At 34.3% G+C, this 26334-nt stretch overlaps 1 protein-coding gene across 1 annotated transcript in view; it reads left to right on the forward strand.

Annotated features, from left to right (window-relative positions):
- Ltn1 (E3 ubiquitin-protein ligase listerin) overlaps window positions 1-26334 on the forward strand; it is a 359867-nt gene that overhangs the window by 262669 nt on the left and 70864 nt on the right. The window contains exons 24-25 of the mRNA XM_090403432.1: window positions 4779-4847; window positions 24836-25022. Of these exons, the coding sequence (XP_090259558.1) occupies window positions 4779-4847; window positions 24836-25022 (256 nt within the window). The remainder of the gene's footprint in view (window positions 1-4778; window positions 4848-24835; window positions 25023-26334) is intronic.

A 26334-nucleotide genomic window follows, 5' to 3' on the forward strand; every position in this document is an offset into this window, starting at 1 on the left:
ATAGATGTTTGTGATTGTCTGTGGAAATACTAGTGGTGGTGGGCAGTAGATGGTGTTGTTGGTGGATTGAGTGATGGAGTCAGAGTTGTAGAAGCCCTCCCTCGGTGTCTTTGGACTCCCTGGAAGTTACATAATAATAATAATAATAACAGTATACTATATGCGCTTAGTGCTCCTATGTTGTTTAGTATAACAGTGAATGTTATAATAAGAAATTTCATTAAAATATAAGACTTATTATTGTTTATGTGACCATAGGTTTTTTTTAATTACTATATATGTTCATATAATAACGCCTACCAGTTTCGCTAGCAACTGTCTAGCTTTCTCAAGACTTGAACGGTAAACACAAAAAAAATATGAAAAATGCACCAAGTATAAAGAATACAAAACCGTTAGTAACTATAAGGTAGCTAAGTTTATACGTTCGTGTGACAATGTCAGCATGTATTGCGAATCTTTAGTCCATGTCCTGAACACGCGTTGCATGAGCATGCATTATATGATTGTTGGCGTACTGTAGTTTCATCAAACTGAGTGAATTGATTAAATTTTTCCAAGTCTCTTTCAATATGGCACCTTGGTTTCTGTTTAGGTTGCTGCCTGTTCGTAGGACTACTGTTGCTTCTTTGAATAATCGGTGTCTGAAATCATCGTCTATGTAGGGCATAGAGCTATTTTCCCAGTCTATAGAATGGTTAGAAGTTGAAAAGTGATGCGCTAAACTGGAGGTGATCGTCCTGTTGTGATTGACATCTCCAACATGTTCTTTCTGTCTGATTTCGAGGCTTCTTGAAGTTTGTCCAGTGTAATTGGGAAAAATTTAATCAATTCACTCAGTTTGAGGGAACTACAGTATGGCAACAATCATATAACGCGTGCTCATGCAATGCTTGTTCAGGACATGGACTAAAGATTCGCAATACATGTTGACATTGTCACGCGAACGTATCAATTTAGCTACCTTATAGTTACTAACAGTTTTGTATTCTTTATACTTGGTGCATTTTTCATATTTTTTTGTGTTTACCGTTGTTCAAGCCTTGAGAAAGCTAGACAGTTGCTAGTGAAACTGGTCGGTATTATTATATGAACATATATAGTAATTAAAAAAAACTATGGTCACATAAACAATAATAAGTCTTATATTTTAACACTTCATGACCAAATATGGATACTTTAAGAAATTTCATTATTAAAATTGCTAAAATAGAAACCCTGTAAAGAAAGCATAGATGATTCCCAAACATCTGTGAATTAGTGGCAAAAATTTTGGTCACTAGTCAATCCAAAAAAAAAAAAATGACAGCCTTTCTTTTTGAATGAAAAAAAAAAAAAAAAAACTACTGATAAGGAAAATATATCCAGACTATCTGTCAGAAATTAGAAAGAACTCTTAATTGGAAGAATTAATTTGAAAAATTGAATAATTTACTGATTAACTTCACTAGTACTTTGTAAAAAAAGTATAATCCAAAAATAACTTCCTGTTAGATGTAGAAATTTTACAAAACAACAGTTTTCTAAATTGCACTAAAAAGAATGAGAAAGCAAATATAGTAGAAGTTATTAAACATAAAGGAAAGGATCTTTGGAAACAACTACTAAATATTTACAATATAGCTTTAACTATTTCCAACATTCTGTCCTTGTGGAGGGAAGTTCTGATAATATCAATATAAAAAAGCCAATGTAAACAGAATATCTATAAAAAATTTATAAAAATTTTAAACTAAATTGAACCATATATAACATCTTCCTGCTCAAGCAGAAGTGGTATATATGGTTAAAAAAAAATCAAGATTTCCTGAAAAACAGAAGTGCTGTCAAACACATTCATTGCTTTTGCCAGAAGGAGCAAAATATAATCTTAGAAGTGCAATAGCAGAACCATACCAGACCATGCAAGAGTAATGATTAAGGGAGAGATGACTGGTAGCATTCCTGTTTCCACTCAAGTTCTTCACAAGACTCTTTGAAACCAATAATTATTACCATTGACTACATTTTCATATTCTCAGGAGATGGGTACTCAATAACTTTGAAGATAAAACACACATAAGCCTGTACATCATCTCCAAAGTACAAGCAAAACACACATAAGCCTGTACTTTGGAGATGATGTGCTAATCAACTCCTGCATTCCTCGATTTCAAAACCACATAGATAATTTTTGTAGAAATGCATCATTAATTGGGTTAATGATCAATGGCAATTAAACCAGAGTCCTAAAAAAAATGACAGGAAATATTAAATTAAACGATGATGTACTTGAAGTAGAAGATTTTCATTACCTTGATTCCTGTATCATTACTTTGATATAGTGAAAAGAAAGCACAAACTCCTCAGTCATAAAAGCCTCACTGATATCTGGAAATCCAAACTTACCAAAATTTTATCTCTACAAAATCACCAGTCAGGCCGTATTTACATATGTCAATCCTTTCTTTTAGCGTTACATGGTGATTAGCATTCATTTTAGTAAAATTATGGTGACTATTAAAGTAATTATTCCTAACCATGTTAGGAATAATTACTTTAATATCCTGATGTTTCAACCTTCATATTAAGTAATATGAAGGTTGAAACATGAATTAAAAGTTATCAGCAATACCTTCCTGAAAGGGACTATAACCAAAATACTATCAACAAAATTCTTCACAAGATTCCACTTAAAAATAAACTAGATTACAATAAAACTGTAACCATTCCATACATTTCAGATAAACAGAATACTACAGAAATACAACCTTAATCCACCTTTAAACCTCCTGCAAAATTAAACTTATTCAACTCATTCAAGGATCCAGTTCCTCCACTGACCTGGAGTATACTGTATTCATTGCACCTATAATCTGTCCTATATAGGTGAAACAGGATGCACAATTCCTGTTGGAAAAAAAAAAAGAACATAAATGGTATATTAAATTTAATAACTATGGTAAATCTGGCCTTTTTGATTCCAAAAATGGTGTTCCCATTTTTGGAAAAAACAGGCCTGGAACTCTTTTTCCAGAATACTCTTGAGTTCCTTCACATTACTGGATATCAGCGATGTCAGAAAATCTTTGTCCTTTTAGCGCTGTCTTTAATTTTGGAAACAGCTAGAAATCACAGGGAGCTAAGTCGAGTGAATAAGCAGGATGACCTAATTCGGTATCCTAAATTGATTTTTTGGCCAGAAACTCTCTCACAATGAGTGCACTATGGCTTGGCGCATTGTTGATTTCTTTTGAAGTCTTTCACATACCCAATTCTTCAGTTAAAATTACCGTGACTGTTTCTTGATTCATTTGCAATTCATCAGCCATTAATCACATACTTAATCGTCTGTCAGACCGTACCAAATCTCGCACTCTGTTCACATTTACGTCCATCGTTTTTGTTTTTGGCTGCCCACTTTTGGGGTCATCCACCTTTGAATCTCTTATGCCACTCAAAGGCACTTTACTTTTTCAAAGCATCCACACTATATGCCACTTTCAACAGCTCCAACATTTCAGTAGCATTATGCCAAAGTTATAATTTCTTATTATTGTCACAGTTATTAATTACTGTTTGCTAACACTTGGATAAAACCAAGTATAAAATTTCTTGGTATCTTTAGTATAACCAAGTGGAAAAACTTCCAACAACTATCTAAATCCAGAGTATTTTAATAATAAGGTGTGACACCTTTTGGCTATTCATATAGGAAATTATGACCTTAGTATCACCTCTGCTGGCTCCCACTGATGATACCTCAATAAAGGTCAAAACTGGTCTGGGTAGTGACCCTTCCCATAATGCATAGCACTATATATACCCATAAGGATATGTGTTTTGCATTATGGGATACTAAGCCAAGTGATGTGAAGTCATCAGCTTTTATCTATATACAAGTTGCCCCAGTTCTGAAAATATTTCAGGTGCAAACTTCATTTGCTTACACTTGGATAAAGGATTAAACCAAGTATATAATTTCTTGGTATCTTTAATTTATAAGGCTTTCTACTGTAGGAAAGTATTTTCCTAATAATCAGAGACTTGGACCTTAAGCCACCTTAGATTACATCATATTGATGTTATTAAATGGTTTTTGAAACTGATGGTGAGGGTAAATGCCTTAAAATCTTTTGATTTTTATTAGATATTTCAAGTAGTATTCTTTATAATGACATTAGTATTATTTATTCTAGATAAACCAGGTTTTAAAATAGTTGGAGACCTAATAGGCTTCAATTTAGAATTGTAAAGTAATAGAAAAAGAGGATATTATAAATCCATTATTTCATAGGCAAATAATTGAAATCAATAACTTCTTAGTTGAAATTTTTTAATAAATAACCAGAGAGCTTTTGAATAAGCTCTCTGGTCAGTTAATACTCTAAGAATTTGCATGGTCTCTTATGAGAATCAGCAGATTGAAATAGCTGTCAGGCTAGTGAGACCTTAATCAAAAGCACTAATAAAGGGTGAAAATGTGGGCCTTCTGGGCAAAGTTTGTTTTAAGCTAAGGCAACTCCATTGCTTAAGATTGTTTTCTCATAAGCTTTTTTTTTTGGTCAATATTTTGAAACTTTATTACTATTCAGTTATTTGGCTATGAAATAATGATAGGTTCATAATATCCTCTGTAGACCTGATTTTATTTTCTTTTAAAATTGCTACTTTGATGACATCACAACCATTAACTAGTTGAGTGATTCATACCTGATGTTTAAGAAATTATAGAGATTTGTGTTTGTAATGCTTTCATTTTCTCTCTCTCTCATTTCTTGTTTAATTTTAATTTTTAGAATAATGCCTAAATTACCAGAACAGGTATCAGTTCAAGAAAGTGCAGAAGAACAAAATGAAATATCAAGGTTAGTCAAAAATATTTTTCAAAAGGTATATTGAATATCAAAATAGATGACAATAAAGCAGAAACTTCTCCTTAGTGTTGATTTTTATTGAATTCTTGTGAACACATCTTACCAAAGTTACCTTCAGTTTCCTGTGCTAAGAGCATGTAGTTTTTTTTAGCTAAATAGTCTCTCATACAGAAGAAGCATTGTTAATATGGTAGATTATGATAAGATTAGTATGTGAATTTACTAATCTTATCACTGCATTTCTCCATTTTAATATGCACCCATTTTATGTGAATTCAGGAAAGTAAATTGAAGGAACTGTTACTAAGCTGTCACCTCTTCCATGTTATCTTAGACCCCTTTTCCAGTCCTTTTTGAATTGTTACGGTCACACCTTTGTGTAATTTTCGTTCAACCTTATTTCTTCTTCCATGGAAGACTTACTTGAAATTAACTTTCAGCATACATTCATTATCCACTTTTTTGATATGTTCGTACAAGCCTCAACAATATTTCTCAAATTGTAAGCCTGCAGCAATCTTTAGAAATTGCTAACAAGCATGCATTCTCCAAAGATGGGAAACCATTCTTTGATGCTTACTCATAATACTTTATTATATATAATATAAATCTAATAAATTCTCTCTTGTTAAAGAGAGAATTTATTAGATTTTTTTAGAATTTAGTGCAAATTGACATCAGGGCCTCCTGAACAAGCTACCATCTTATGGCCTACTCCCTGTACTCTGATTGGATTGCCAGCTTCTTCACTGGCCATTCATTGCATATCATTTTGAATTGCTCCCTCTCATCAGATTTCTCCATCAATGCTGGAGTACTCCAGGGTTCTGTACTCTTCTCCCATGCTCTTCCTCTTTTACATCAATCGCCTTCTCTCTGACTTACAAATCCTATTATTCATAGCTTTGTTGATGACAGTACTCTTTATTCCTCTTCATCATTTGAGAAACTCTGTAGTACAAGATCTTCCATAATTAATGACTTAAATACTGATCTCATCAACATCCTCAAATGGGATGAAGATGACTTAGTATTGTTCAATACCATAAAGTCTCAGGCCTACCTTATTACCCACAAGAAGAAAGATCCTACCCTTGTTCTCTCTTCCTTTTGATAATGTTTCACTTTCCTTTCAAGATCAACTTTCTCTTCTTGGGTTGCCTGTCACATCCAGTTTATCCTGACACAAGCATATTACGTACATTACCTTCTCAACCTCTAAAAGATTATTCTTTTTCATTCAAAACATTACTTCTCTTCCTCTCAAATGCTAACACTTTACGTCTCAGATCTGACCAACTTTGGAATATTGTTCCCACCTTTGAGGTGGCATAGAACAAAGAACCACATTTGAAGTGCATGTGTAGCTCAGTGGAAGTGGTGTGTGTGTGTGTGTGTATGTGTTGCCCAAAGAAAGAGCATCATAGTTCAATTCTATTCGCTAGAGGAACTGTTACTAATCCTTTTTTTTTTTTTTTTTTTTTAAGCCTTGATAAGAATCCATCTTGACTACTGTGCCCAGATCTGGGTGCCAGGATTTCTTCTTGATGAGGAGGAGATAGAGAGGATCCAGAGACGAGTGACCAAAATGATAGACGGTCTGTGGAATGAACCTTACGAGAACAGGTTGAAGATCTGTGAGTTACAGAAAAGGGGTGATATGATTGAGACATTCAAATTACTGAGGGGCTTTTACAAGATTAATTCAGAGGAAATTTTTCAGAATAGGTATGGTGGTGGGAGAACTAAGGACCATCCATGGAAATAGCAAATTTGTGTTAGAACTAGGTTTTTTACTTGTAGAGTGGTGAATAAGCTGTCAGTCTGTTGTGGGTGCCATGACTGTGAATGAGTTCAAAGCAAAGTATGATAGATACTATGTGAATGCTGAATAGTTCTTGACATGATGTTTAGGGCCTCCCTCGATGAGTCTAAGGACAATTGAGTTGCCCATAAAAATAATAATAACATTCAGAAGAGGGCAATCTGCTTAATAGATAACCCTTTCTTCACAGACTCGGTTATGTTCCAATAAATTCGTTCTTTTCTGCAGGTACTTTCATGGACACTGTTCCTCTGAAATGGCCACTGCTATTCCTACAAACCACAGCAGCCACTGATCAATGCCCATGCATTGTCCAACTCCAAACATATTGAACAAACTTCTCATCTTCCTTCGTTCCATCCATCTCTATTTTTTTGGAACAATCAGTCTCCTCCATACTGTTTTTCCCACTGAGTGCAACTTCCAACTCTTCAAAAAACACATCAGTAGACTACCTTACCTCTTTCTCCTTAATCACTTACCCACACATGTCACTGTAGTTTTATAGGTCTTGTGATCTTTCATGTGTGGGATCATAATAATAAATTACATTTGGAGGCTGGTTACTATTCAAATGAGCTTCATCTGTGTGCTAACACTCATTCGGGTAGACATGATGTATTTTAATAAATTAAAAGCTAAATAGAACTCTGGACATGTCATATCTAGTTATTTTCATTGTCTAAATAGTCTTTACTGCTTCTCAAAGCTGTCCTGAAATATACTTAAAAGGTTATAAATATCTTACAATATAGCATACTGTATTTAATCCTTATGTGGGATCAGAAGGAATAGGCTTATCATAATCTCCAACCCAGTGTTACAGGAAGAACTAAATCTCCATACAATTCTGCCTTCATTTATAGATGGCTATAGTAAACATCTGGGTAAAAGATTGTTATTAAGCAATAGAATTTCATTAAGCAGAGAAATACCAACATTCAGAAGCTCAATTCAAGTACCATACTTTAAGTGTGCACATATTGGAAAAATAGCAAAAACTAAAAACCACCACATACCACTAAACAAACTGTATGATCTTTATTCTCTGAAGCCACTATACTTGAAGGTAAATCCAGCAGTCTACACCATTATTATAACACACAGGCATCTCCATGGAGTCCAAACACCCATTGTGGCAACACCTCCCTAATCCTTATTTACAGAATGCCTGTTATATCACTCCTTCGGGTCTTTCACCAAGAAAGCATCCACTACTGCCTCTGGTATTCCACTCATTTATCACTCTCCAGACAGAAAATCTCTAATATATACTCCCTTGCTGACTACACTCCACACAGCTTCCACAAATGATAACTTATTCTCTCCCATCCAGTTGTATTGGAAAATTTCTTTAGCATCTACTCTGTAAAGCCTCTGTAGTAACTTAATGTATCCCTTCTTTTCTATTATTAGTTAAACTTTGTAACCCCCAAACTTGCAGTCTATCCTCATAGGGAGCACCCAAACTGTTTTGGTCACTTGCCTCTGAATTCTCTCCACCACTTCCACATTTAAGCATTTGCTCTAAAGCTCTATCTAGCCTTATCACTTTCTTGCAGTGTATTTACATCCATACAGTACACAGCTTGTAGTTTTTTTCATTCCAGAGTGCATAATTTTACACCTTAACATATTGACCCATCCTTTGTCTAAATCACTAGTCATTTATATACAAGACACAGGATCTCCACATCACTTTTATTAATTGCTGTTCTCCCCAGTTTAGTATCACTGGAAAACAACTGGTTCTCTCACCCAGATAATTCCCAATGTCATTGATATACAAATTGAACAGCAAAAGTCAAAGCACTGAGCTCTGTGGCACACTACTGGTCACCTGTCTTCTCTTTCTACTCTTTTATTCAACTCTACTATATACTATGGATATACTACTAATTACATATTGGGTTTTATCCTTTATCCGAGTGTTAGCAGTTGGCAACTCGTATAGGTAAATATGACTTCTCCATTACTTCCACCTTAGTATCACCACCTCTGGGTCTGGCTCCCACTGATGAGACCTCAATAAAGGTCGAAAACCAGTCTAGGTAGTGGCCCTTCCCTTAATGTATAGCATTATGCATGTTCACAAGGAGATGTGCTTTGCATTATGGGAAATACTAAGGCAAGTGATGAGAACTTATACTACCTTTACCATGAGTTGCCCCAATCCTGAAAGTACTTCAGGTGCAAACTTTGTTTGCTAACACTTGAATAAAGGATAAATCCCAATAGATAATTACCACTATATACTACTATACTGCTCTCTGATTTCAGTCCATCAGCCATCCTCTTATCCATGTCACTAGCTTCATGTTCATCCCCATTTGCTACAACCTACATAATATTGCTTCATGTGGTATCCTGTTAAATGCCTTTGTCCAGCATTATCATGGGGTAACCAGTTCCCTTATTCAACACTTAGTTGTTTGTCGCTTCATTATAGAAAGTGAGTAAATTACTAAGACGACCTTCCCATCACAAACCCATGTTCTCATAGAGTATCATATTCCTCAATTCTGTTATTAACCTCTTAACAATTGCTTGAATATATTTGGTTGTGCCCATAAGACCAAAAAATAATTTTCCCAAGTTTACTTTTGTGTCTTGCATTTTTTTCCTAATTTTAAGAATTTACTGGATGAGTTGATGCATGGCAGAAACAAATAATAATAATAAAAAGATAGGTACTCTTTGGCAAACAGCTAAATCAGAAAATTAGTTAAGAGGCTAAGCAACTCTTTCAGTACCTTGATCATCACTGCTGAAATATTAATTGGTCTATATTTTAAACCTCAGTCTTGGAAACCTTCTTTGTGTAATGCAACTGTTTTTCCTCTCTTTCCACTCCCTTGGCTCTAACTGTGCTGAGACTTAGTCTTGTTAGGTGCACTGCCTTATCTCTTGTTTCCCTATACCACATTGGCCAATATCTCATCCAAGGGTTGGATGAGATATTGTATTCAGAGTGAGATTTCTTTATATCCTAAGCACATCTCTAGTTCATCTAGTGCTCTTGAGGAGTAATCTACATAAGTGAATCTGACAATTCCTGAAAATACATTAGTATGATGGTATGGGAGATGCAAAGTCATTCAATAGCAAAGCTGCAGTGGCTTTGCATAAAGCCACCATCTTTCATGATAGAAAGTGTATTCTTAATTTTGTGCTATTATAGATTTTACATCCATACAATTCATGGAAATTATATGAGTAGCAGTGACCGGTTAGAATCTTAAGTGGAAAAAAAAATACGAGAAAGATTTTACTATAAATTTTATATAGTTTGATGCATCATTATAAAAACTTTTAAAAATAGAGAAATAAAACCACCAATTATAGTCCTTATCATCAACAGTGAAATTTCATACATCACATGTGATATGCAAATAATAGTATTATTTAATTTAAAATATATTAACCTAAAGTATTCTAGTATGGTGTGTGTGCTAGAAGGAACTTACTGTTTTTAGTTGAAATACTCTGTCAATCTAATGTATAAAAAGTAACTCAATGTAATTCCATGCTGTTGATTAAAAAGTGTGTGTGGCAGCAATAATTCACTTCAGTATTAGAGGAGCAGATAGCTTTATCTGTGTGAGGTGAGAGAGAAAACTCGTGTTGGTAGCATCTAATTATTTGTACATTTTTCTCTTCACATGAAATAATCACGATGAACAACAAATTTAAACAATTCAAAAATGGCAGGTGTGAAGTGAGACTTTAGTCTGACTTTGGCCTTCAGGAGAAAGTTCATTAGCTCATTTGTTATATATATATATATATAATCAAATCTAGTCATGGGACCCTCAAAATTTACAAATTGAATATCTTCCTCACCATCTTCATTCACTAATGATCACATGAAATATTATGACTCACTTATATATAACATTGCAAACAGCTAAATCTTCCTCTCCTTTAACTCAATCATTCTTTCCTTTATAAAAAAAAATTCACATGATTAGCTTGTACATTTTTACAAATGTAAAAATACACAAGCTAATCATCTGTCTTAGCTGGTGGTGGTGGTAGCACACATGGGAAAAATAGTGGTTGACCAAAAACAGCTTACACTTCATTGAGAGAACAAAGGATGTATTGATAGAACCATTACACCTTCTGACAAGCTTAGATGTTAACAATTCACAAATGTTCCCGTTTAGATCTACTTGCCATCTTCTTCCACCAGATACTGTCATCCTGTTTAGACATGCAGAAAATACTCTTTTTGATCCCAGGATAGATACTCGGAACAACCAGAAGATCTTGCCATGGGTCACCTCTCCATTTCTAGTTTTTGTTAACATATGGAATCTTTTCAAAAGAAAGCATAGAATGATATAATCAAAAACCAAAAATTGCTCTTATGTTAATGATATTTTCATCATTTGGCCAGGGTTCAAACAAAGTCAGAGCAGTTCAAAAACTTAATTACCTGAATCCTGATTTATTAAAGTTCACTTTTGATCTTGGGTACAGTAGGACATTATCTTTCCTTGACATTCTCTTAGAAGCCTCTGAGGATAAAAAAACAATTTCTCAGTGTCCTGAAAATTCAGCACTGGTAGATTCCTACATATTTCCTGTCACCATCACCACCTGTTACAGAAGATAGAAATGATTAGAACACTAAGAGACATCTCCAATACAACATAGGAAAAAAAAGAAACAAAAAACTATTACTTCACTTATGCCCTATTCCTTAATGGATATGGGCACAAGTCGATCAACAAGATTTAAAAACCCCACCCAAGACAATGACTAACAAACAAGACTTCAAAGGTGAAGTCATACACCTTTAAATCTGCAATCTCACAGACAAAATCTCTTTCCTTTTCTCAAAGTCATGATATAAAGATGACTTTTGCTCCACTTATATCTACAGGTTCTTACAGCCTCTGAAATACCATCATCTTTTCTCTCTTCTCAAGAAACTGGGTCTACATGATTTGCTGTTCATGCAGAATATGCTATGTTGGCCAAACAGAACATTATGGGAAGATCTGCATATCAGAAAGAAATGACAACACAAGTCCAGATTAGCTTTTCATACAACCAATGAATTAGTGTGTTCCTTATATAGCCCTGTGTTTGAAGAAGTGTCTCTGACAAACCTGTCATATTGGTGAAAGCATTTGTATTCAGTAAGTAAGCTCATGACAAAATGTACCCATTAGTACACAAAACTAGTGTGATTTCTAAGTTAAATATTTTTATGCATCACATCATGTGGTCATTAAAGTGAGACTTCTTCAGAACCTCATGTCTCTAATAAGTGGGATGGTCTCAAGCCAAGTAATGAAATTCATCTGCCACCTAAAGACATTCACAAAGTTCCATGTTTGTATTGTTATTTGAACCCTGGACCTATTAGTTTTAGAGCATTGTTTGTCAGATGAAACACTTAGTGTTTCATCTGACACTAAGTGTTTCGCCACCGGTTTCAAGAAGAGAATAAAGCTGAATATGAGAATTACAGAGGAATTTCTCTACTAAGTGTACCAGATAAAATTTATGTAAGCATACTTGAAAAGAGGCTAAGAAAAATTGTGGACAAGAAACTGGAAGAAGAACAAGCTGAATTCAGGGCAAATAAAGATTGTCAGGATCAGATTTTCACTTTACGGCAGTTAGTTGAGAAATCATGGAAGTATGACCAGGGATCTGTACTTAAGTTTTGTAGATCTGGAAAAGGCATATGACAGGGTACCCAGGCAAAAGCTTTTCAAAGCACTACAGTTATACAGGGTAAATGGTACATTATACAGAGTAATTCATAGTCTATATTTAAGTTGTAAGTCAGCAGATGGAATTGAAAGAAATACAGGAAGATGATTTGAGGTAAAATCAGGTGTTGTTAAATTGTGAATGAATATAATTCACTAAGGAATGTTTCATTCATAGTTTAACAAGCTTAAGCACAAAAAAGAGAAATGCTTGTATTTTGGTATAATTGTAAATAGCCTGTAAAACTTTAAGATAACGTGATTAGTACAATTTTTGAGTATTCATGTGAAGTTCCTACTAAACTGTATATTAACAATGAAAATAATATATATCTTGTCTACTAGCAATGATAGAAAGTTTGTGAATTGTATATAACCAACAAGGTCAAAGTATGCAGGCGAGAAACTGGGATTAGTGTTATGCCTGAAGCCATCATGTACGCATAGGGCACATGGCATGCTGAAGTCTTTGCCACGGAAAGGCAAGACCCATGAGTACAAGAAAATAGTGTATTGAGTGAAAATTAAGTATTGCAGAAGGGTGCCGATAGGGTTGATATAAAAGGGCTTATATCAACCACCGCCACCGGTTTCAAGCATTACGATGAGCGGGTAGAAGTTTTCCTATGCAGCGGGCTACACGCAGGGAAGTAGCAGTGAGCCAGATGGATGCAGTTTTGTCTACGCACCAAGAAATCTCTAGGCATAGCTGATCGATGTGTAATTCCAAGTGGACCAACCTAAGCTGATGAAATTCCCACCCACAACATGGAAGGAAGACAACGTGCTGAGAAAAGGAACCTAGAAACGAAGAGATAAGCCTGATGAATCTTCAAGTTCGGTAAGGTACAAGCTTTTGATTAAGTTTTGTATGAAAGGAAGAATTTTGTAATATAAGAATCAAGGACATTCAAAAAGGTTAGAACTCTAATTAAGATTAAGGCAGGACTGTGATATATAACCAAAGTTGGTGAACATTTCAAGCCAAAGGCTTTGTATAGTATATGTGATGACTTTTAATTATGTCTAAGGTGTTATAGCATTACTTAATCCTAACTGTTTTACTAATACAGTGATACCTCGGCTAACGAGTGACCCTGGTAATGAATTTTTCGGCTAACGAAAAATTTTTTTCGCTGTTTTTCGGACTCCGTAACGAATGTTTTAGTGGATGCGCGTGCTAACATAAAGCAGCAAACATGAATGGTCAGACAATTCCAGGAGCTTATCTTTTCCATCTGTATGTGACAAAGAAATGAGCTGACCACATCACATAGAGGAGACCCACCAACCCGACTGGGTTGTTTATGTTCGAGACAGCGAGAAGTGAGACCTCATACCAGTATCAATACGGTGCACGATCCATGTGGCTGTGAATGAGAGAGATAAGTGTGATAGCATTTATTCTTTACTTGGCTAAATTCTACTATGGAGGATTAATTTATAATTAGTAAATTCTATTATTATCTAATTAAATAAATAATATGCTGTATGTCATATTTCTTTTTATATTTTTCAGAAAAAAATTTTAAAAGTGAAAAAATTTTCTTGACAATGGGTCCAAAAAAAGTAAGCAACAAAACCCAAGGGAAGCAGAAAGTTGCTCACAATTGAGCAAAAGAAAGAAATAATTTCAGCATATGAAAGATGAGTCAGATTTGCGGATTTAGCAGTCAAGCATGGCATAGTATCGTCTTCAATAGCTACAATTTTGAAGAAGGAGGAGGAGATTAAGGTAGCTTCAGTTGCAGCTGGTATGAAGACCTTGGCCTCTCAATCCCGAAGAAGTTCTGTGAATGAAGAAATGGAAAAGCTTCTGATGATCTGGATAAATGAGCATCAAATGGCTGGTGACACTATGACTCAAGAGATGATCTGCAGCAAAGCAGGAATGATTTATGAAAATTTGAAGGAAAATGTGGCAGAACACAGGTACAGCAGAGGCAGAGGATGGTTTGAGAAGGTCAGGGATCCATAGTGTAATTAGACATGGAGAAGGAGCCAGTGCAAATAAAGATGAGTCTGAGAGTTTGTTAGAGAATTTCAGGAGTGGACCATCATTCATGGATACAAGCCAGAACAAGTGTTTAATTGTGACGAAACTGGGTTGTTCTGGAAGCAAATGCCCAAAAGAAGAGAAGTATATGCCAGGGTACAAACCTATGAAAGATGGAATAATATTTATTTTGTGCTAATGCAAATGCTGATCTCAAAATTAAACCAATGTTGGTCTACCACTCTGAGACACCAAGAATTTTCAAGGAGAATGTTTGCAAGCCCATGCTTAGTGTTTATTGGAAGTCAAACACTAAGGCATGAGTAACAAGAAGCATATTCACAGAGTGGATCATGGAGGTGTTTGGGCCCATGGTGAAAAAGTACCTGAGAAAAGAAAAATTTGCCTGAAAAGGCTGTGCTGCTTCTGGACAATGCTCCGGGGCATCCACCTGGCTTGGAAGAAGATTTGGAGGCAGAATTTAACTTCGTCAAGATAAAATTTCTTCCTGCAAACACCACATCTATTTTGTAACCCATGGACCAACAGATCATATCAAACTTTAAGAAATTGTATACAAAACACATGTTCTGTATACAAGTTGCATCAAGATGTTTTGATGCAACTTCATTTACCAGTCTGATTCTGAGGGAATTCTGGAAGGAGGATCATTATCATATCCTTCATGCTATTCAAGTCATTGCCATGGCATGGGACACAGTTTCAGTTAGGACACTTAATGCTGTCTGGAAAAAGTTATGACCAGACTGCTGCAAGATAAGAAGTGATGTTTCCAGTGTTCAAGATGCTGAAGATGCTGCTGGGGAACTTGCTGCTGAAAATGCTGACATTGTAGATAAGATAGTCTCCTTGGGGAAAACATTACATTTGGAGGTAAATGAAGAAGATGTAGAAGAATTAGTTGAAAAACACTCAAAAGATCTGACAACAGAAGATCTTGAAGAGTTGAAAAAGCAACTGAATCAGGAAAGAGTACTCATCAGAGGAGGAGGACAGCAATAAAATGGGAAGAATGCCAACAGGTGACATTAAAAAAATGCTGCACTACTGAGAAGAGTTTCAGTCTTTGGCTACAGAATGTAGCCAAACAAAGCTGAAATGAACAGACTTTTGTGCCTTGGTTGAAGACAAGTCTGAATCACTTTAAAAACATTCTGAAAAAAAGAGAAGTTCAATCAACTTTGGACAGATTTTTGACTTCTCCTTTAGCAAAGAGACAGAGACCAGCTACTGAAGAAGAGGAGACTTACCTTGAATAAACTTTGAAAATTTTTGAGAAGAATAGTAAAAACGTGTACGTATTTTCAGTTTAATAAAGTGTATATAATAGCGTAAAGATCGTCAGTTTTTCATTCTACTTTCCATTCTCCTTCATCTAATTAGGTGTTCATCTCAGCCTTTGGTGAGTGTTTTCCCATTTTATAGTGTGCTTTTTTATTATTTTATAAAACTTATCTTTAAATAGTAGGCAGCATCCAGAACGAATTAAACGATTTTCTATAGAAACCTATGGGAAATCACGTTTCGGCTAACGAATGTGATTCTGGAACGAATTATCTTCATTAACCGAGGTATCACTGTACTTTAAATGTATTGTCGGTTAGAGAACCGAGAAAGCAAGCCACCGGAATTTGAACAAGATTGTTCCGAAGCATTGATTGTTGTCCAATATATGTTGATTTCTTTTACTTTGTAATTTAGTAGTTTAGTAATGATTGAAAATTCTCTGTTGTGTAAAATTATCAATATGTTAAATAAACCTGTTGCTCTTATTCTTTTGGTTGCCTGAATTTAAGAATCTGATGCACCACTCATAAAAGATTCGGACCGAAGCAGGATATATAGGGAGTAGACTTTATAATGGAGGGTCACGACTAGCATTAGAATTGAATTAGAAGGTATTATCAATTCAAAGTGGGGTATTTTAAGTATGACAAAGTAACTATGTGCCAGTCTGAGAGTTCACTCCTTGGCTGAAAGGTATTTCCAATCTAGGGGGTTCAGGGTGGTGCAGCGAAACAAATAAATTTTCCCTGAACCTTAACAAGGAGATAACTCCAGACATCTCTAGCAAAGGAACTGGCTCCTCACAGATACAGTTCCCTTTAGGAAAGGTCAGTTGCTTACTTGACTACTTAAGCAGCAAGAGTGCACATAGAGCTCTATATCTTAAACTATTAATAAGGGGATTGAATGCAGTGCCGTATCTAAATATAATATAGGGTTAAGGAAAGCAAGACAGAAGGTAAAGGCAAATATACAAGAACACATTTTAATGTAAAAACAAGTCATAACAGTGTAAGACAAGGATGCACATTATCTCCACTCTTATTCGCCTTTTACATGAATCACGTTGTGAAAGCAAGTGACATTAAACTTGATATTAGAATTGGAGATATTAAATTATCTCTGCTTTATGCAAATGATATTTTACTCCTAAACACGTGTAATGCAAGTCTCCAGAATTCTCTAACTGAATTGAATAGCAGCTGCAACAAATTTGTTATGAAAATCAGAAATAAAAAGGCACCAACTGCATTCTGAATGGAGAGCCTATTGAACATTTAAAATGTTTCAGCTATTTAGGCCCATTTATTAGTGAAAATGGCAAGTTAAATCTGGAAGCAACTGTATGGTGGCAAACAAGCTGGTGTTGGATTCTGATTATGTAGAAATTAGAATAAATGTTATTTGATTCAGAATCCAACATGATTTTCCGTCACAAGAACTATATTTGTAAATATTATTTAATGTAAATAGCATAAACTATAATTGATATCATATAACTGCCTTAATTATATCAAGTTTTTAATTATTTAATCAAAAGAAAGTGTTAATGATAAAGAGGTTCTGTATTAAATATTATTAAGTTATTTTATTTATTGTTATGTCAATATTATAAGAACTTGTATTTGTAATTTAACTACGCACTTATTGAAATGCAAATATTCTATTTATTCTTTTTTGTGAAAGTTTAACGTTATGTAATAACTGAATGTAGTTGTATAGCCTAATGTAACATTCGTGAGAATGTTTACGTTTATCGGTTGTCATAGAGACGCGTGACATAAACGAGTGCGAGTGAAGGGAGCGTGGGCAAAATAAGAAGAGAAAATATATACGTAGTAAGAGAGTCGGAACGGAATTTTTGGAAGTAAAAAGTAGCAAGGGGATAAACTAGAGAAGTAGAAGTAAATAAAAGGTTCTTAGGGTAGGAGTTAAGTGGATAATTTTTATAAGTGAGCAAGAACGTAACGAATTTTATAGTTAGCTGAAATTGAAATCAACAGTAGTAATAGAAGGAAATTTAAAGCTACAATCGGATCAAGTAAAAAGCTGAACATTCAAGGAAGAATTCTGAATAAACCCAGCTAATCTAGTATTGCAGTTTATTTCCGATTTGCCCTAAAGAGAACCTCACAGTGTTTTAATTAATTTATGAGTGGTAATAATGATAGTTGAAGTGCCCTAATTGATGTCAAGAATTCTGAAGCGTAATTGATAGTGCTTAAGGTACAACTGCGGATAAGTTTTGTAAATGTGTTTTTATTCTTTAAGTGTGATAAGTGAATTCCAGAAGTTTGCTCACAACATAATAGATGTTCTAGGAACCATTCCCAGTAAGGTCTATCATAGTGAATTGTTAACTTTAACTGTGGAAACCCTTCGTGATTGAGAGTTGAAGTTAAGAATTGTTAGAGAGATATTTTCAATTATTAGTGCCTGCGTTATTTTGAACTTGTAGCATGACTGAAAAATGTGTGAAAACTAAATAGATTGAATGTTCAGTTATATTCATTTAAGTGTAAAAACCTTATAACCCAGAAGCTAAGAATTTGTATGTGAAAGTTTGGAAGATTGAATTAATATGAATGACTTGACCTGATGTACTAACTTGACTGAGTTGTCATATTTAGAAGTAAAATTCATGTATTTGTTATATAACCATATATTAAATGTTTTGTTTGTTAATTTAAAAATTGTGTTTGCCTGAATTTCTTTTTACTGCACCGTTCACAAAAATTCGAATCTAGCGGGAATCCCAGAAAGAAAATAAATACTTCGGCCTGAATGAATGAAAAGACTGCTAACTAATTTTGAATTGATCCTACTAATTCATATAGACTTATCTAAGGATAGAGTGGCGCAGTATAATAGAAATTTCTCTACCCTTAGATCAGTGATTAAATTGCAATTAGTTTTCCTTTATTTTATGAAAGTGACTTTTAGCAAGATGGCGGATTCGAACGTCAAGAGAACACATCACGACACTGGTATGGGTAGCCAGCTGAATAAATTTATATGGAATAAGAGAGAAATTAGCCAAAATGCCAAATTAGAAGTATACAATGAGATTTTATTTCCAACCCAAATTTGTTTGGATTAGAAATAAAGCACTTTATCAAAAGACTAGAGACCACAGATGTGAGGGTTCTGAGAAAAATTAGGGGAATGAACTGATAGCATCAATGGCAGAATCATATTAAAAATGTCCTGATTATAAAAGAACTTGACATTATTTGCATTCAAGAATGTGTCCACAGAGCTAATCTAAGATGGTACTGCCTCTTAAATAGAATGGGTGAGGAAAGGTTAACATAAGAGGTGTTTGATGCCAAGATAGCAAGAAAAAGACCCAAAGAAAGACTAAGGTCTAGATGGATTGATTCAGTCAGAAGTGCCTTAGAGCAACCAAATGTGAGATATGAAAATATTGATATGCTGACAAGCAGGGCTGCCAAGAGGGGGTGACATCTGAGACTTTTGTCATGGGCCCGACGTGTCACATAACTGTGTTTATAATGCATAGTTTTAATTCTCATAATAATGCAGCAATGATAAATAATAATGGCATATCGAGAATGATACCGTGTTTTGTTTTAGACAGACGGCTACGCTCTTTAGTTCGCTGTGAGTGTCCGGAAGACACGGATTCTCTCAGCGCGGATCGCTGTAGTTATAGCGGGTGATGATGTCAATAGGCGTTCGTGCAAGGTTGTTTTGCAGTTGGCTGCACTAGCTAGTAATTGCATTCACAGTAATGTTCCCTGCCAGAATGCTTTGTTCTTGTTATTGTTTTGATAGACGAAGGTTTTGTATTGTTTGTAAAATTTCAACACCAAGATATTGAAATTTCAAGTAAACAAAGTGCTAATAGTTTAACTGCTGTCAAAAGTAATAAAGAATCTTCTTCACCTGGACCTGCAGCAGATAACTCTGAAGTGAACACTGAAATAGACGCTAGGGACAATTTAAACCTTCAAGATAAAGAAAAAAAGTTGCTTGGACCTGGAATTGAAGCAACAATCAGTACTACAACTGATGCAGTTGGTAACAACGATTTAATATATGAAGAATTTACTTCAACTGGAGGTGAAGCTGAAGCGACTACCAACTTAGAAGCTACCGAAGTTATAAATTACGAAGATCCAGGTACTTGGCTAGATTTCTTTAGTGATGTAAATTGGCAATCAATAGTTGTTAAAGGACTAAAATCTGAATCTGAGTTGAATGATATGGTCAAGTTAATGCCAAAAGATTGTAAAGGTAGAAAATTTTCTTCATATTTACTTTATTCTCAGTTATCAAATGGCCATGATCAGTTAGTTCAAGACTGGTTACGCTGGAGTTCAAGCAAACAAGTCTTATATTGTGTTACCTGCCTATAATTTAGCAATGATACGAAAAGTAAACTTGTTGGCGGTTTAAGTAAATCAGAAGGGTTTTGTCCTCTAAAACAAAAATGGCAAATGTTATATACACGTTTCCCTGATTATGAAAAATCGCGATCTCATAAAGAGTGCTACTTATCCTGGAGGCAATTAGAACAATCTCTAACTGGTAATGGAGTAAACAACAAAATGGAAAATTTAGTTATTAACGAAACAAAAAAATTTTATGAATTGCTTAAAAAGGTTGCTTCATGTAATTTTATTTTTAGCGTCCAGAAATTTATCATTTCTTGGTGCTAATCAACAAATTGGTAATCCACATAATGGGAACTTTCTGGGGATATTAGAATTAGTTGCACATTATGATCTACTAAAAGAACATTTACAAAAAGTAAAAGAATCTCAAAACACCGGCCAACAACTTAAGGCCCATTATTTATCATGGCAAACTCAAAATGAATTCATTGACATTTGCAGTAATTTTGTATTAAACAAAATTTTAAGCGAAAGAATGAAGTTCATTTATTATTCAATAATTTGTTACTCAGTTCCAGATTTGTCACATATCGAACAAAATGTTTTAATACTACAATATGTTTTCAGAGATTCTTTTACTCAAAATTGGATAATTCTTGAAAGGTTTATAGAATTTCTTGATTTTTATCATAAAACTGGAGAAGAAATAGCAAAAAAATTATTACAACGTTTCAATCAACTAGAAATTGACATACAAGACTGCAGAGGTCAGGGATATGACAATGCTGCAAATATGAGTGGAAAAATAAAAGGTGTTCGGTCTTTTATTGAAAAAGAAATCTCTTTATTCCCCATGTGCAGCACATTCACTGAATTAGTGGGCATAAATGCAGCTAAATGTTGTTCGGAAACTACAATATATTTTGGAAACTTGGAGCATTTATTTGCATTTTTTAGCTCAAGCCCAATGAGATGGCAAATTTTATTAGAAAAAACTGGCTGTTCTCTTCATGGTCTATCTCAAACTCGCTGGAGTTGTAGAATTGATGCGGTTAGACCGGTTGCTCAGAAGCTTCCAAGTGTTTTAAAAGCTTTAGAGGATGTAATTTTGCCTGGGAAATTATCAAATGAAGGTCATTCTGAAGCTGTTGCTCTAAAACAATATTTTTCAAGTTTCAAAGCAATACTTTTTGCAACAATTTGCTCCATTGACGAACGAAATAAAATATTGCAATCTAGTACCATATCGATTGATATTGCAACAGCAAATGTTGAGTCTCTTCTGAAAGAACTTGAACATTTTAGAAATAACTGGCAAGATGTTCTCTCTGAAGCTACACTTGTTGCAATTGAATTGGGTATAACCCCAAATGTTGAAAAATGGTCGAAAGCGAAGAGAATAAAACTAGCAGATGAAGAAAGTGCAGATGGGGATGATACACAAGGACATTTTAAAAGAACTGTATATTTTGTTATACTGGATACAATTATTTATTTCACAACTTCACATTCAGAATTTATTTTCACCAATATTAAATTTTCAAACAATGAATCATCAAGAAATTTTTGACTAGTGCAATAATTTAATAAATATTCGAAAGACAAACATCATCTCTGAAAGACGAAATCTGTCACATAAAAGGGATTTATAACGCCACATTTAAAGATGTTATACCAGGACTAGATTTATTAAATGCTACTTATAAATTTTAACTTCACGGTGTTTTTCCCGAAATATGTACTTCAATCAGAATTTTTTGCACAATACCAGTAACAGTTGCCGAAGGTGAAATAGCGTTTAGTAAACTTTCAGCAATAAAGAGCTTCTGTAGATCATCAATGCTCCAGGAAAGATTAAACGACTTAGCTTTGCTATCAATAGAACATGACCTGGCAATGAAAATTGATTATGACGAGATGATTAAAGATTTCGCTAACCATAAAGTGAGGAAGTGGATGAGAATAAAAATTTAAAAATTCTCTTTTTATTTAATGTTTGTATTTTGTATGGTATGTAATGCACCGACTTTTGAATTTATTGTACACTTTTTTAAAATAATTTTTAATGTTTTATATGACTTTTTTTTATTAAACAAAAGTGATGCACTTTTTTAAGTGGGGCCCGGACCACAGACTTGTCACAGGCCTGAAGGTTTCTCTCGGCGGCCTTGCTGACAAGTAATGGACTCATTTGGAGGGAAATTGTTGATAGGAGATTTAATAATAATGTAAATTTAATCATTTAGTGCTGTCATAGTAGCCTTGAACACCCCTTGAGGGTGAATGTCAGGAAATTGATGATAGTGATATTTTGTGACTACCTCATTTTCAGTAAGAAGGCTACCTTTCATCCCTCTCTCTCTGGGGAGAAAAAAAAAAGGAAAATACTTGCATCCAAGTCACTTTTGATAATACAGGCAGTCCCCAGGTTATTGACGAGATACATTCCTGAGAACGTCTTTAGGTCGGATTTGTATATAACTCAGATCCCTGATGAACAGCCCATATATGAGGGTGGTCTGAAAAGTTCTTGGCCTAACAATGAAGAAATGAATTTATAATTTCAACATTATTTTTATTTTGCAACATAATCTCTCTTAAGACTAATACATTTATTCCAGCGATGCTCCAAAGCCATTATCATGTCCCTGTAGTGGTTCTCAGTAAGACCAGCAAGGAAGAGTTTTAATTTTGAGAAGAGATAGAAGTCAAAGGAAGCCAAATCTGGGGAATAGGGTGGATGTTCCAACAATTCATAGTGCAGATCCCTTAATTTTCCCATTGCCAAAAACACCTTTGTGGGCAGGTGCATTGTCCTGATGAAAAATGATTTTTTTCTTCTGCAAATCTGGCCTTTTCTCACGAATTTTTTCGTCTAGTCTGGTTAAAAGATCAGAATAATATTCCCTGGTTATTGTTTTACCCTTTTCAAAATAATTAATAAACTTTAGCATCCCAAAAACACTGATACCATGACCTTTCCTGCTGATGGAACTGACTTTGTCTTCTTTGGCACTGAACAACTGGCTTCTGTCCACTGTTTGGATTCTGGTATGTAATGGTGAATCCAAGTCTCATCCATAGTAAGGAATCTATGCACAAAATCAGTTTTATTCTTGTTAAAACGTTTCAAGCACTGTTCAGAGATTTTCAAGCGAGTGCATTTTTCATCTGCTGTGAGCAAGTGCAGCACCCATCTTGCACAAACCTTTTTCATTTGCAATTTTTCATGCAAAATATATCCTACATGTTCTTTGGAATTGCGTATAGTCTCAGCAGCTTCACACACTTTGACTCTCCGGTCATCCAATATCATATCATGCACTTGATCGATGTTTTCTGGTGGTGTTACACTTTTTGGACCTCCTTCACATGAATCATCTTCAAGGCTGGTACGGCCATGTTTTAACTCGGTAGTCCATTTCTTAATTGTCAAAAATGAAGGAAAAGAGTGTCCATAAACTTTTATGAACTTTGAATGAATTTCTTTTAGTGTTAAACTTCTTTTACAAAGAACTTTATAACTGCGTGATACTCAATTTTATCCATTTCAAGGGATACATACAACACTTTTGCTTCTGACATCTGTATAAAATAAACTACTTGATAGAATGACTTACAATTTCACATGGATGCTTATGACAGATGTACCAACTTAGATAAATAATCTTGCCAATAGTGTTGCCATCTATGGTTGAGGCCAAGAGCTTTTCAGACCATCCTTGTATAGTAGATTTTCTTAGACTTTGACTGAAACTATGCTGGGTCTTACGCACAAAAAAAGAACACTGTTGCTTGTGGTTGCATGATTTGAAATTTGAATAACAGTTCAGTGATTCTTCAAAAGGATGCAGAATATGGTACTAACTTTAGACATTGGTACAAGTCTGAACAAAAGCTTCATCTATAAGGATAAGAGCACTGACCAGTCATGTATTAGTAGCTATTGCTTGAATTGGCATCTGTAGTACATTTACAAGTGTAAATATGCTTGCTCTTATACTCTCACAGTCATCTCCATACTTAGCCCGTATATTTCGTTTTTCCTGGGATTTCATGCTAGTATGGTTCTTCCCTTCAGAAATGATTATCCAATTTTTATATCCAATATTGTTTTTAAATTTGATATACTCATCATCCCAGTCTTTCTTATTTTAACATCTGTTATCAGCATTATTAAATCTGTATTCTCCATGTACATTCCATGTTTTGGATTTGTACTTGATTATTCTGAGTTGATATTTTGGTTTGTATCTCAGTTATCTTGAGAGCTAAGCATTGATGACTTCAGTTTGGTGATATAATGCTATTCAAAGAAAAGATAATAACACTATTCTTTCATAACCAAATAACATTTTGAAACTTTAAAAGTTTTGAAATTGACCAAAAGATTGAGAATATAACCTTCGGCTTCATAGTTGCCTTGATATTGCACTATTTATAAGAGAGTGAACTCTGCCCACAAGCCTGTATATTTACCCTTTATTGGTTCTTTTGATTAAGATTTCACTGGCCTGACAGTTGTTTTGAACTGTTAGTTCTCAGAGACAGTGCAAAAAACCGTACATAGTTAGTGGAATTACCAGAAGAGGATTTTTTTATCCTTGTAAAGTTTCTGCCCAGTCTTGTTACTAGTCTCATAGTGTATAAAATAAATGATGAAATGATTTAAGACTAGCTTATAAATATTTAATTTATTTATATATGTAAAAATATACATTTTTACATAATCAAAACTTTTTTTTGTTTGTTTCCAGGCCTCCACCAATTGCTATTCAACAGAATGTTATGAAAACAAGTCATGTTGTGGAGACAATGTTATTAGATGTGAGAATAGGTGACTGCTGCATTGTAGAACCATATACAGATAGTTATACGTATTCCATTGCATACCTTCTCTCATGGTTGGAGCTTCTGGAATTTTTTTCAGCAGCTTCATCAGAGGTAATTAAATTTCTTTAATTTTCAAATCATTAAACTACGTGCATTTTCTTAAATCCACATGTTTTGTGGTAAATAATTATTTGTGATATCTATCTACCACAAAATTAACCTTTCAAGATATGCCCTGAACAATGATAAACTCAGGCTACTTGGTAAGGGGCTGAAATTTTGCTGTGGCACCTATGACAATTAAAAAGTTGGATTTTATATACCATACTGAGAAAGTATAAGATTTCTCCTAACTAACAAAGCTGATAAAATATGATTAGAAATGTCTAATATTTTAAACAACACTAAAGAAGTAATGAGCAACATCACCATAACCAAAATAGCAGCTCTGAAATCTTTAAAAGCAAATCAAGATATTGTAATTACTACAACTGATAGAGGAAAGTACTACCATTATTTAAACTGAATAACTTACCTTAAAAAAATATTAACTAGTCTCTGACAACACCTATCCACTTGTAAAATATAACCCAACTAATTGGATCAAAAATAAAACAGTGGCATTACTTAAATCAGTCATTTCTTGGCCTACAGACAGTTAAAAAAAAAACTATTTCCACACTATGCTTACTCCCTGAGAATTCATAGTGCTCAAGATTCATAAAGAGAATGTACAATCAGCTGTTATGTCATTGCTTTCTCCTATTTTCTAACCTTTATTATCTTTATAATCGCTATTATCTATTCTGCACTCAGATCTAAGAAATTTCTATCTATGGTTTGTCTCCTTTTCAGATACTGGCAAATTTATATTTTAAAGCTGCACCAGCCAGTATCCTATAATAGAAAGGACTGTTACTCAGGGAGACTTTCCTAGAATTTTAAGCATATACATATTAATAAACACTTTGTTATGGTCATATAGATTGCAGTTAGCAGTTGTGACCTGTAATCTATCTAAACACTTTCTATTTCCTTCCCACCTAGATTCAATTTTATAAGTAGTAATTTGATCTTGTAATCAGGCATAAGTAATAAAACATATTTATTGGGATTTCAAGACATTTACAACTATGAAGTATCATATATTCAATGATCTCGAATTTCTTACAAATAGATATACATGCTAAGTTAATTCAAATCATGCTAAGTTAGTTCCGGAAAATGCTAAACAAAACTAGATAAGGTAAATAGAACACATTACTACACAAACTATAATCTCTTTCCACAAGTTACTCATTAGTTACATTATACGTTCTGATGACATTCAATTAAATGCTTTCTGCAATATCAGCTTCGCTTCCAGACAATTTTGTTTAACGGAAGCTAGCTACTCCAAATAATAATTCTCACTAAAGTTCTC

This window comes from Typopeltis vanoorti, chromosome 14, assembly GCF_054136105.1.
Source record: "Typopeltis vanoorti isolate ZY-2024b chromosome 14, IOZ_Tvanoo_1.0, whole genome shotgun sequence".
NCBI classification, from domain to species: domain Eukaryota; kingdom Metazoa; phylum Arthropoda; class Arachnida; order Uropygi; family Thelyphonidae; genus Typopeltis; species Typopeltis vanoorti.